Raw genomic sequence first — 12,961 nt, 5'->3', positions numbered from 1 at the left:
GAATTGAGTGAAAACCTTGTGAAATGAAAAAAAAACACTTCATTTATTTAATCAAATCTACAATTAATTTCTAGTGGGCATCTATACAGAATTCTCACCTATCACAAACTGTCATCTCAAATCACCAATTGTTTTATGGTGAAAATGACAGTGGTGGAAATTACATTTTAAAAAAGTAATTTCATTTTAAATACCCACAATTAAATAATATTTCACAATTTATGCATAATGTCATGCTATAATTATTTTTTTTATTTTTGTCCTATACATATAAGGCATTGGAAAGTAACGAAAAATTATGAAGCCATGGTAAATGTTTCCAAGACCTTCATATAACAAAAAGAAAAACCTTTAAATCTGTTTTTATATAGAAATGCACCCCAGGGATATAAAAGTGCAAAGTTGAAGAAACTCTGTTAAATGTGCATGCTTCCTTATTGTAAACACTTAAGGTCACATGAGGATTTCACACACAGATTGACTGTTCCTCAGTCGCTTTGTAGCAGCTCTTGCTGCATGTGCTCTGATGACTCTGATTATAATTCTGTGTGTGTTTCTCCTGCACCTTTTTCAGGTTTACGGTTCAGGCTCTCAGACAAGAGCTTTCCAATATGTGAGGTAAGCACTAATATAAAACTAAAATAGAAGTATCGCTGTGTTTTCATTTGTTTCATACCTCCCAAGAGCTCTTAGAGTATGTGTATTTGACACAGTTGAAATGATGATGCGTAATTACCAGTACAACAGTACAGCAAAACAAATGCTTTGAAAACACAAAAACAATGAAATATAGGAAAGTAATATACTAGCATTTTGTTTGTTTAAATGAAAGCTTCAACTCCACTGTTGTAACCTTCAAGGCATTTGGAGTGTTTTTAAAGCAATATGGATTTTTTTTTTTTAAAGCTACAGCCACGAACAAAGAATTATGCAACACATCCATCTGTCCCTTTCCATTTCTATCTGTCTTTGTTGCCTCTAGTTGTGTGTATTATTCTTTCTAATGGTATTGTGAATGATAAGAGTAGTGAGAAAGCCCATCTGGTCTCAGTAATGTCAAAAAAAAGTGCATAAATGGAACGCGTCAACAGGGAAAAAAGTATAAAAATGAGCCTGACTGCTTCAGCGCAGTCCTATCTTTTGTCTAAATGAATTGAACCTTGGTGAAAAAACAGACGTTCCTGACAGATTGCTCCATAGCGTTTTTAAAGACGGAGATCTGCTTTTGATGGGATTACTTATGCTTTCTGGTAATTGCATTGAAGGTATTTCAAAGGCTGAACTTTTTTTTTTTAAACGGCTGCAGTGTTTGTGTACAGACTGATGATGGGGTGGTTTGTTGGAAGCAAATTTATCAGTTATTAGTAATGTGCCAATCATCACTACCAGCATAAGGTGCATACCAGCTCATAAAGAAATGCTTGATTGATTGATGTTATGATAAAACGTTTAGTTACGCTTTCAATTCATATCACATATGAATGTATCTTTGAAAAAAAGCTGTAATTTTGTGAAGAGCAGCACATTTAAAATCATTCTTTCCTACTTTTCCAGATGTTCTACACATAATTTTTATGGTATAAATAGATTCTAATACAGGAAAATATATAGCTGCCTTTATATTTTTTGGAAGGGGTGACTTAGGGGGGATGTATATATTTGGGGGCAGACAGGTTTGGCTTAACTATGCTCGGATTCATAGGAAAAGGATATCCACTTTTCCTAGTCTGTTGGCATAGTTACTGTGTTTTTCTTTTGCGTGGCAGTAAAATAGTCTGGTTGAATATAACATTTTGGAAGAATGGGTAGTGGTCTGGCAGAGCCACCTTGTTAGTGTTGTATGACCTTCACCATTTGTGTGCGGAATTGTTTAAATTCCTTTTTCATCTGACCATCACATATATTTCATCATTTTTCCACCTCCAGGGAACAGAAAGGAAGAAATGATCTCAAAAGAAATTACGGCAATGTTTGTAGTCGACATTTTGAGTGTAATTTAATAAAGCCAGTTTCATCTATTCTAGAGGTATTTATTTTCCACACTCCGGTGGGGTAAGAGAACAGAGCCATCGTGGGTTATTTGAAGTCTCACTAATTCAGCAGATCAAACATTTTCCTGGATGTGCAAAGTTCACTTAATTAGGATTGTGCAATATAAGACACGGGAATGACCGCAGAATTTCTCCAACTTTCCTCTCTGAATCTTTTTCAGACTCTTCTTTGAGGTCACCGTATTAAATGGCAGACATTGGCTGAGTTGCTAAAAGCTCTACCCAGTTTTTAACCATCTGTTCATATGTAAACTACTGGCCACTCTACTGAGGGTAATGTTTTTGGCATTGATGACACTGGGGAGTTCATTGAAGTCATGATCCGGGCAAATTCAAACAGCATAATAATTCAGAAGGAAATTAAGGGTGAGTTTGTACTGCCTGGCAATGTTGCAAAGCCATTTTACCTCGAGTTTAATATTTAGAGGAACGTTTTTCTTTATATAGTCTTTGGAGTTTCTTATAAAGTTGTTGTGAAAAAAAAAAAAAAAATAATATATATATATATATATATATATATACATGCTCAAATTAAATAGATTATATATATATATATATATATATATATATATATATATATATACACACACACACACATATTTATATATATATATATATATATATATATTATCTATTTAATTTTAGCATGTGTATATATATATATATATATATAAATATGTGTGTGTGTGTATATATATATTTATCTATTTCATTTTAGCAAGCTATAAATTTTTTCAGAGCCGTAGAGCAGCTTAAATCCTAATTTGTAATCAAACATCTCTTTTGCCACTGGTTTAAACTGTTGGATACAGGCCAATCCTTTAAACACAAAGCTATAGCTATCTTTTAAGAGGCATTTACTGGGAAGAAGGGAAAAAATCTGCTTTTTACCTCTCTTGACTCTTTTATTTTTTAATTGATGAGGTGGGTTAAGAGAATGTTTTTTTTCAGTCTGAGAAAGAAGTTCCTGTAGTTCAACTAGTAGATCAATGTTCAGTATCAGTGCTTTGGCTATGCATCAAACACATCAATGTACTGTAAATGATTTCTAGAATATTTTAAAGACTTGTTTATATTTCTAAATCACTGAACTGGTGTACAGCACTTGTGATTCTAGATGAAAGATTCCAACCAAATAGAAGAACATTTCAACTCAGTTTCATGAGAAAGTGTAAATATTTTACTCAGTTGGGAATAAGCAGATTGTACAAAATTCTATGAATGAGGTCATTCAAAATGTACCACCAAATATTTAGACTGGGAGATATTGTGACATGATACAGATCAGAGCAGGATTGCCCTAACCTACTCAGGATTAGCTGTTGTGTTGCATCACGCTCAAAACAATGTAGAAGCAGCAGTTTAGCACATCAAAGACATCCTATATAAGCAGCATATATTTTCATCTGCTCTCCCTTAAACACATGGTGTCCATATAATATTGGCCAGAAAGATTAAACTTACAGTATCTGTGATGTTTATCAGTTATGTAAGTCATCATAACGTGCTAGAGTTGTTATAAACATCAGCTTTTTTCTCTGTTTATCAAGACATTTTTTTTCTTTCTTTCAATTTTTAATTCAGTTTTAGGCTTCACACTTGTAGTTTGCTTCTTTTGGTCCAAACCAAAAAAGAAAATGATACAGTTAGTCCTGGTTCACTTAGTATTCACACTGTCATTTTTAACACCATTCCTAAAGATAAAAAACAAAACAGCTTTTATGACATATTAGCGACTGAACCTATCAAACGTCCAAAACAATGCTGGGTGCTCCGCTAAATGCTCTTGTTTTATGTGCGTACATATGATGATATTTTTTCCAGCTAAGAAATCAGAAAGAGCTTTTAAAATGAGTAAATTAGTCAAAACAGTTCCAGGAATTCCTCAGTTGCACACAAACGAAGATCTGATGCAAGGAGATGCGGTTCCAACGCCTGTATTGAACTGTAACAGGCAACATAACTCATATGACAAAAGAACCACATTGAGCATTCTGTCCTTTTTATTAATAATAATCATAATAACTTTATTTTATATAGCGCCTTTCACAAACCTAATGTCGCTTTACATAGTGGAAAGGCAATGAAACACAACAGCAAACAACCAAAACAATACAACAAAGAAAAGTTATCTGTATGAAGCTATGAGTTTGTTGAGGAGAAATGATCATTAAACAAAAAAGTCTTGAGATGTGCTTTAAAGAAGGGAAGAGAAGCACAGTCACGAAGAGGTTGTGGGAGGCGGTTCCAGAGTTTGGGGGCCAAGGCACTGAAAGACCTGCACCCAGGGTGGAAAGTCTGGAGCGGGGGATAGCCAAGAGATTTTAGCCGAGCAATGTTATGGAGGTGAAAGAAGGCAGTCTTAGTGAGAGATTTGATATGAGGATCAAAGCTAAGGGTGGAGTCAAGCAAAATGCCAAGGTTTTTAACAACAGGGGTAGGGTGGACAGGTGAACCATCAATGTTGAGAGTGAGACTGTGAGATTTGGAGAGGATGCTTTTAGGGCCAATCAGCAGAATTTCGGTTTTATCTGTATTGAGTTTAAGAAAGTTGTTTTGCATCCATAATTTTAAGTCAGTGAGGGAGGGTGGTGGTGGATCAGTGGGAGAGGTAGTGGTAAAGTAGAGTTGGATATCATCTGCATAACAGTGGAAGTTAAGACCGTGGCTGCGTATAATTGGGCCAATAGGGAGGATGTATACGAGAAAGAGGAGGGGCCCAAGTACAGAACCCTGGGGGACACCACGGGTGACAAGGGACTTGGAAGACTGATGTGAACCAAGTGTTACAAACTGCCTTCTGTTGGAGAGGTATGACTGGAACCAATTCAGGGCTGTGCCAGAAACACCAATAGCAGACAGACGGGTGATTAGAACATTGTGGTTGATGGTATCGAAAGCAGCAATTTAAACATCAATGTTTAAATTAATGCAGTCACTGGGTTGTTGCCAGGTCTCTGAGAGACAAAACAAGTCACATTTTTGTCCACGATGATATCGTTTATTAGGGCCATTTTGTTTGTGATTGAGCGCGCATTTAGGTGGCCAATGCGCGATCTTATCACATCAAGTCCTGTTTTTGTTTCTTTTAGAAAGCTTTGGTCTGTGTTGCGTTCATATTTCACTCGAACTGCAGCAGTTTGTTTGGAAAAGTGGGTCATGGTTTGCTGGTTGGTGCACACCAGGGTTCAGATGGCAGCGTTCACACTTATTCAAACTCACACCAGAGTTTAATTTAATCAAACCAAACATGCTAAGTGTGTACACTCAAGATGAAGCCTACCTACTTTACAAATAAGGATGTTACAATGCCAAAATTAAAGCAGTTGATACAAAAATTGAAATTTTACAATCCTTTTTACCAGTTTCAATACCAAAACTTAAATATTAATATACATTTGTTCTGGAGGAAAAGGCATCAGTCAACCATCACACAAAAGAATGGGAGAGATGATTGGAGGAAAACATAGTTTGGAAACGTCGCTTCACAGGCTCTGATACCTCTCCCAGGGTCAGAGCCCACGCCGTTCAAGGTGATAGCTTTGCAGCCCTTGTCTGATTGATCATAAAGATAAATATGGGAGTGTTATCTCAAATAAGCAGTGTACACTTAGTGAAGAGAGGATGGACCAGTATGATTGATCTCATAGTGTTATTAAAGGGAAAGAGACCAATTCACCATCCGTCTTTCCTACTGTATAGACAGATCAAAGGCAATTCTTGGGGCTAGTGTTCAATGCACGTCTAAAATGAAAAACTCTGTCATTATTTACTCCCCTGCATGTTATTCTAAACCTGTATTTTTTAGATGTATGGAACACAAAAAGACCATTTTTAGAAGGCAGCTGTCTGACTCTGAGATGGTGAACATGAACATGGTTTGTGTAACATTAGCAACACATTATTTGCTGTTTGATAACAGAGTCAAGCAAAAGGCTAATCATATTAATTACCGTTATGTGTCCGACGTTGTAAAGAGTGATACCATTGTGGATAGTTCACTTCAATAAGTTGGCAGAGTGAATTTGTGAGCTGGCGTGAGTGAGTGGAGGCGGGGCTAATTGGCATATTCATGGGTCCACGTATACTAAATGAAGCAAGGTTTGTAGAGTTGTATTCAAGCTATTTTAAGGCATGAATATTTTTTTTTCACAGGAAAAAGATTTAAATGTGTCATGTTGGGATAAAATGATTGACTACAGGGGGGCTTTAAAGTGACAGCATCCTAATATTTCTGCTGCTGTCTGTGTTTTTAATTAAACAACAAAGGACAAAGAAAAAGTCACTCACTGCTCTTTACCGAATAACCTTTGTAACTTTAATAAGGATTAATTAAAATGGATGTTTAATGTATACAGTGAAGACTATCTAGTGTAATTTTATTTTATAGATTTTTTTTTTAATTTCTGTACCTGAAAACTGTCAGACCTACCTGGAAAAACCTGAAAAGCACTGTTTATTTTATTTTATTTTATTACTGACTGTTTAGTTAGTTAGTTAGTTAGTTAGTTTAGTTAGTTAGTTGTAATTTTTTTTAAATTTATGTTAGTTAGGCTAGTAGTTTTATTTGTGGTATTAAAATTGGAATAGATGATTGTGACTTTTCACTGGTATCTTAAATTCAAGCCGGTAAAAAAATATGGCCAGTACATTTTCTTAAGTAATCGGCCTTTGGCAGGTGTGGCAAAAAGTTATTTTTAGGCCCTGCGATAAGTGTCAGAAGTGGGCGTTTATTTTGAAAGCACAGAGACTTTTATTTTGACAGCTAATAAAGACAGGTGTCTTCATTAGATTACTGTCTGTGAAAGCGCTATATAAATGCAGTCCATTTACGGTACTGTCTTTGTTTAACAGTTCTGTCTAATGAAAAATTATGAAAAAAAGTTCTGTGAAAAAAGCATTATAATGAAAGGCAAACAATATAATACTTCTAATACTGTCAGCTTACAGCAAATCTATATCTTTTAAACAAGACTTTGAATATCAAATAAATCAAAGATTTCATGAGCCTTGCAAACTTTTATGAAACCAGCTGTTAGATCTTCTAAAGTATGCATTTGTGGCCTGCATACAATTAGGTGTACTCTATGTGATGGTTTGTTTGTGTGAATTTGGATGTGGACAGAGCAGCCTGATGTCACTGGACACGTGCAAGCAAGAAATCCTGGATTTCAAACTATGCTGTGCAAGCCCCTCTTCAGTATAAAACGTAGGGTTTTTTTTAACCTATTTTATCATTTGGCAACTAGAAAACCTCTCCTCAACAAGCCAAAGCCACACAATGTGATTCTGAGGTCTAATTCATGTGTGAAGCACAAACCCGTAGGGAGTATTTAACACTTAGGGGGGGTTGAAAAAGACAGTTGATAACTGTAAGTATGAGTAAATGTGATGTTTGATGTTTCCGTCAACCTTTTTGTTTATTCCGAAGATTTTCTGAAGATTCCCCCCCCCCCCCCCCCCCCCCCCCCATGCATTAGGCAAGAGTATGAAGCAAATAGCTTGAGACAATTTGTGGTAAGAAGCGCAACACAAAGCCCACTGGTTTCCTGCTATTTTTACAAATGCAAATTACTCCATCCTACATAATAATAGCTTTAGGACTGCCTCCCACAATATAAAGGTCTGTGTGGTGGCACCAAGCTCCCTGCTGTAATTTATTGGTTTATAAGTCATACACTTTCTTAGACTTTTATGAATAGCTAAACACAAATGATGGCAACTGCCATTTAGTAAGTTATTGACTAAACATATTTAGAAGTTTGCATGAATCTGCTACACACATTTGCTCATGTAAATCACCAGTTCACACATTCATATCAGTGGGGGATAACGGAACAAGAGAGCAGAGCAAAAGAGGCAGATAAAGAAATATTGAAATTATCCTTTGAGGTATGTTTTCAACAACAACAAAACACGTCATACTATAAAAGTTCCATTTAAAATTTTAGGACATGTTGGAATGATAACTAACACAGTTCTCTAACCAGGCATAAATCGAAAAACAAACCACACAGCCATCATTGTGTCGAGCACAAAACTGCTTCACCACCTGACACAATAATTGCTAATCAAAAGAAAAGGTGTTTAAACTACAGTGGAATTTTGGGCCAATGTAATTACACAGTGGGCAGGGCTACTGGGTCCAATTCAAAAGAAATGCTTTGTCACTTCTCATTGTAATTGGGCATTTATTAGAGAAGGGATTGGAGGCAGACACCTGAGAGAAATTGCACAATGCTTTTTTTCCCACCAATTTTTTTTTTTCAAGGCCCTACTTAAATATAAATGTGCTAGTCAAAACAGTTCTAGCAAAGTCTTTCCCAGTTCCTGAACAGACCTTGCAATCCTCAACTATTCATTATTCACAATCTCCATTGCATCCAATTAACCCTTAGCATGTAAAAGGAAGTGATCTTAAGCATCATAATTTCAATGGACTTGTACTGCTAGGGTTTATTTGGTTTGTCCTTGTAGATGTGTAGATGACAGCTCTTGGGGTGTTGATGAAAGGAAGTGTTATAAATGGTCTTAGCGTGTGAGACTGAATGCACTGGATGTTTGCAGAAAAACCTACATTGAACAGAATATCTGATGTTGAACCTGAATGGCTGTGCTGGTGATTTAGCGAGCTCTTTGCTGCCCCACTGTGTTCATGCCCACACACACACACACACACACACACCCACACACACACGTACACTAAAGGAATTCATATATGCGTGTCTGAATGCCCTGAAGAGGAAATGAACTGTGACTCGTTCATTCAACTGGATTTGCAAATTGCCAAATGCCTCTGTTGAATTTATGAGTTTCAATAGTTTATCATTTTATTCATTATTTTCGTTCATTTCCCCGTCACTTCACATTAAGTCATCACATCTGCATCATTCTTTCACTGCACTGTGTTGTGATGCCGATTTTCTTTTTCTCCAGTGATCTGGTGAACGGTCTGGTGTCCCTGATGAACAGTAACATCAGTAGTCCAGTTAACCTGGTGAGTTTATAATTCTGCTTAAATTAACAAGCCTTACAGACCATTCACATATTGACTTGTTATAATATTGTTGAATGGCTATAATTATAATTTTATCCCTACAAATTGAAAACAAAAATAGTATGGGCTTATTAGAGTTAAGTGGAACTAAAACCATAAAAAATAGTTACTTAAATGAAATAATACAACTTTTTATTTCAGCTAGTTGGCAAGAGTTTAACTTGATGTACTAAGTCAAATACAAAAAAACTTTATACAGCCGTGGCCAAAAGTTTTGAGAATAACACAAATATAAATTTTCACGAACTTCTGCTGCTTCAGTGTTTTTAGATCTTTTTGTCAGATGTTTCTGTGTATAATTACAAGCATTTAATTAGTGTCAAAGGCTTTTATTGACAATTACATTAAGTTTATGCAAAGGGTCAGTATTTGCAGTGTTGACCCTTCTTTTTCAAGACCTCTGAAATTCACCCTGGCATGCTGTCGATCAACTTCTTGTTTGTCCACCCACTTCTTGAGGATTGACCACAAGTTCTCAATGGGATTCAAGTCTGGGGAGTTTCCTGGCCATGGACCCAAAATTGTTCCCAGAGCCACTTAGTTATCACTTTTGCCTTATGGCAAGTTGCTCCATCATGCTGGAAAAGGCATTGTTCGTCACCAAACTGTTCTTGGATGGTTGGGAGAAGTTGCTCTTGGAGGATGCTTTTGTACCGTTCTTTATTAATGGCTGTGTTCTTAGGCACAGTTGTGAGTGAGCCCACTCCCTTGGCTGAGAAGCAACCCCACACATGAATGGTCTCAGGATGCTTTACTGTTGGCATGACACAGGACTGATGATAGTGCTCACCTTTTCTTCTCCGGACAAGCTTTTTTCCGGATGCCCCAAACAATCGGAAAGGGGATTCATCAGAGAAAAGGACTTTACCCCAGTCCTCAGCCGTCCAATCCCTTTAGCAGAATATCAGTCTGTCCCTGATGTTTTTCCTGGAGAGAAGTGGCTTTCCCTTCCCTTTTTTTGTGTCTTTTATCAGCAGTTTCTCAGCATGTCTCAGAATGTCCAAATGTAATTAAAATGTATATTTTCTATGAAATGTACATAGTTGTACAAAGTACAAAGTTTTCTATCAATCAATACCTACCTTTTGACTCTCCTTCCTTTACTTTTGGAGTTATGAGTCTTTACTTTTGTGTATGTCACTCCGGAAAAAAAAACAACTCTAAAAATGCCTTCAGGGCTTAAAGGGTTAACCTAGTAAATGACTGTTTGTTCTAAATGGACTGGACAGATAGTATAAATCTAAAAAGACCAATCTATTGCCTGTCACATCATTCCACATTTCAGAGCTAGTTTAAGCCCATTTTACAGAAATATTCTGCCTTTGTGTTACATTGAATTGAACGGATAGCACTTAACCCTGGGCACATTGTCCAAAGGGTGAATTGCTTGGAACTTCAGTTTTAGTCATTAAATTATGAAGGCTATATTAAGACCTTCTCCCACCTAACACTATTGATCTCTCTTCCTCATGCCCGCCCGCTCCTCTCTTCTAGGGCAATCCAGAGGAACACACCATTTTGGAGTTTGCACAACTTATTAAGAGTTTAGTTGGTAAGTAGAAATTCTATAAAATTGCAAATGGGGTGTTAGAATCTGAATTAACACCCAGCCGCTGAATGTCTCCTCAGTGAGCCGCAGTCATATTCAGTTCCTTCCAGAAGCACAGGATGATCCACAGAGGAGACGGCCAGACATCCGCAAGGCCAAAATGCTTCTGGGCTGGGAACCTGTGGTGAGTTATAGACTGATCATAACATCTCACTGTTTTACCCATTCAATACCTACTTGACATCCTTCCATAAGTACATCCATCCATTCTTCCATACATACGTCTATACATACATACATTCTTCCATTCATCCATACATAGGTATTATTCCATTACATCTATACATACATACATACATACATACATCATTCCATACATAAATTTTTTCATCCATCCATCCATACATGCATATATACTAGGGATGATCCGATCACGCGATCGGAAATCGTGCCCGATCACGTGATTTCAGACTCGATCGGAATCGGACGTTACCTCCCGATCAGGACTCGGATATATGTAAATTTGGGGTGTAACTGTACATGTATTCGTAATTATTGAACCGTTTCGGTATGAGGCTTCCGGTTCGGTACGCATACAAACCGAACGATTCCTAGGACCATTTTTCCTGCGCGCTGGCGCGACCACCACAACGTTGCGCAACATCAAATGGCAAACGTAATGAAAGCGGAACGAAACTGCGCTACTCATTATATTGTGCTTAACGGACCATTTATCAGTTCGGACCAGCAACATCTGTGCAGCGCGAGATCAAGCGACACTGTGCTAAGATATCCAGTGAAGAAAACATTTGAATTCGCCACTGAAGTAATAACATCGCTGCGAGATCTAGTGAGAAGCATTCAAATGTCTCCGTTATTAACCGTAGATCTCTATTAGATCAAACAGCGCTGACGTGGGAACCAGGAGAAACATTGTGCCGTGAATGAACATGGATTTAATGTTGCACTTCAAAACTCAAATATTATATAAATATATATTTAAATGTTATTTTTAATGTGATTACCAAAACATTATTTGTTCATCCTTCAAAGATTACCCCCATTTATAAACCTGAAAGTTTCAAGATGTAGGAAAACTCAAACTTATTTAAAAATAGTTTTTCTTTTAATAAATAGGAAATTTCTATGGCATTTCTTTCTTTTTGCTGTATCGTATCGAACCGAACCGCAAATTTTGTGAACTGTTACACCCCTAATGTGTATATATATATATATATATATATATATATATATATATATATATATATATATATATATATATATATATATATATATATATATATATATATATATATATATATATATATATATATATATATATATATATATTTTATATATATATATATATATATATATATATATATATATATATATATATATTCTCATTATTTATTTATACACTTTTAAAACATTTTTTATTTTTTGTTTACATGCCTGCCGGGTATTTTAAGTTGAGGTGCTATTTGTTTTTATATTAGACTTTTTCTATAATCTATATTTACTGTTGCACTAAAGTCCAAAAGTGAAGATTTTATGTTATTTATTACTTGATTGTTCAAGCTACCTCACAGAAGTGCTCTGTTTGTTAACAGAGTTGTTGAATGTTAAAATAAGGTGAATTAAATAAAAAATAAGGAACATACTGGATCTGTTTTTTCTCTCTTCTTTATTCTTTTTTTATGTATTATATAAGTATCGGATCGAGACTCGGTATCTGTAGATACTCAAAATCAAATGACTCGGACTCGAGGGCAAAAAAACCTGATCGGGACATCCCTAATATATACTTCCATCCATCTATACATACATACAAACGTACATGCATACATTCTTTCATCCATGAATCCATATTCATCTTGTCCTGCTAAAATAACCGTGATTGACCAAAGTGCTTTACATTTAAAAAAATAAAATAAACGCACATATTGACAAATCGGACACCACAGAGACACATATACCACATTGAGTTTAACTGTTATGAGCTGCCAACACTAAATGAGCTTTCAGCAAGTTCAACCAAGATGGCGCCGATGTGTGTGGCTGGCCGTCCATCTGGGGTGTTGTTTGTTTGTGCTTGTATTTTGTTATTATTTTGGTTTACTTTTTTAACTCAGGTTGCTGCACTTTTGATTTATGACCGGGATCAGCTATTACATATTCATCCATCCATCATACATACAGTACATCCATACATGCATACAGTATATACGAACGTTTATGCATTCTTCCATACATACACACATTCTTCAATCCATGCATACATCTATGCATACAGTATACATA

At 36.1% G+C, this 12,961-nt stretch overlaps 1 protein-coding gene across 1 annotated transcript in view; it reads left to right on the top strand.

The window, feature by feature from the left end:
- Positions 1-12,961, top strand: part of uxs1 (UDP-glucuronate decarboxylase 1) — a 93,268-nt gene that overhangs the window by 78,671 nt on the left and 1,636 nt on the right. Inside the window, exons 11-14 of the mRNA XM_056251779.1 lie at positions 575-618; positions 8,988-9,048; positions 10,603-10,660; positions 10,738-10,841. Coding sequence (XP_056107754.1) covers positions 575-618; positions 8,988-9,048; positions 10,603-10,660; positions 10,738-10,841 — 267 coding nt within the window. The remainder of the gene's footprint in view (positions 1-574; positions 619-8,987; positions 9,049-10,602; positions 10,661-10,737; positions 10,842-12,961) is intronic.

This window comes from Rhinichthys klamathensis, unplaced genomic scaffold (assembly GCF_029890125.1).
Source record: "Rhinichthys klamathensis goyatoka isolate OS25496 unplaced genomic scaffold, OSU_Roscu_1.1 h1tg000090l_1, whole genome shotgun sequence".
Taxonomy (NCBI): domain Eukaryota; kingdom Metazoa; phylum Chordata; class Actinopteri; order Cypriniformes; family Leuciscidae; genus Rhinichthys; species Rhinichthys klamathensis.
The sequence above is the reverse complement of the archived record's forward strand: the minus strand, read 5'-3'. Positions and strand labels throughout refer to the sequence as shown.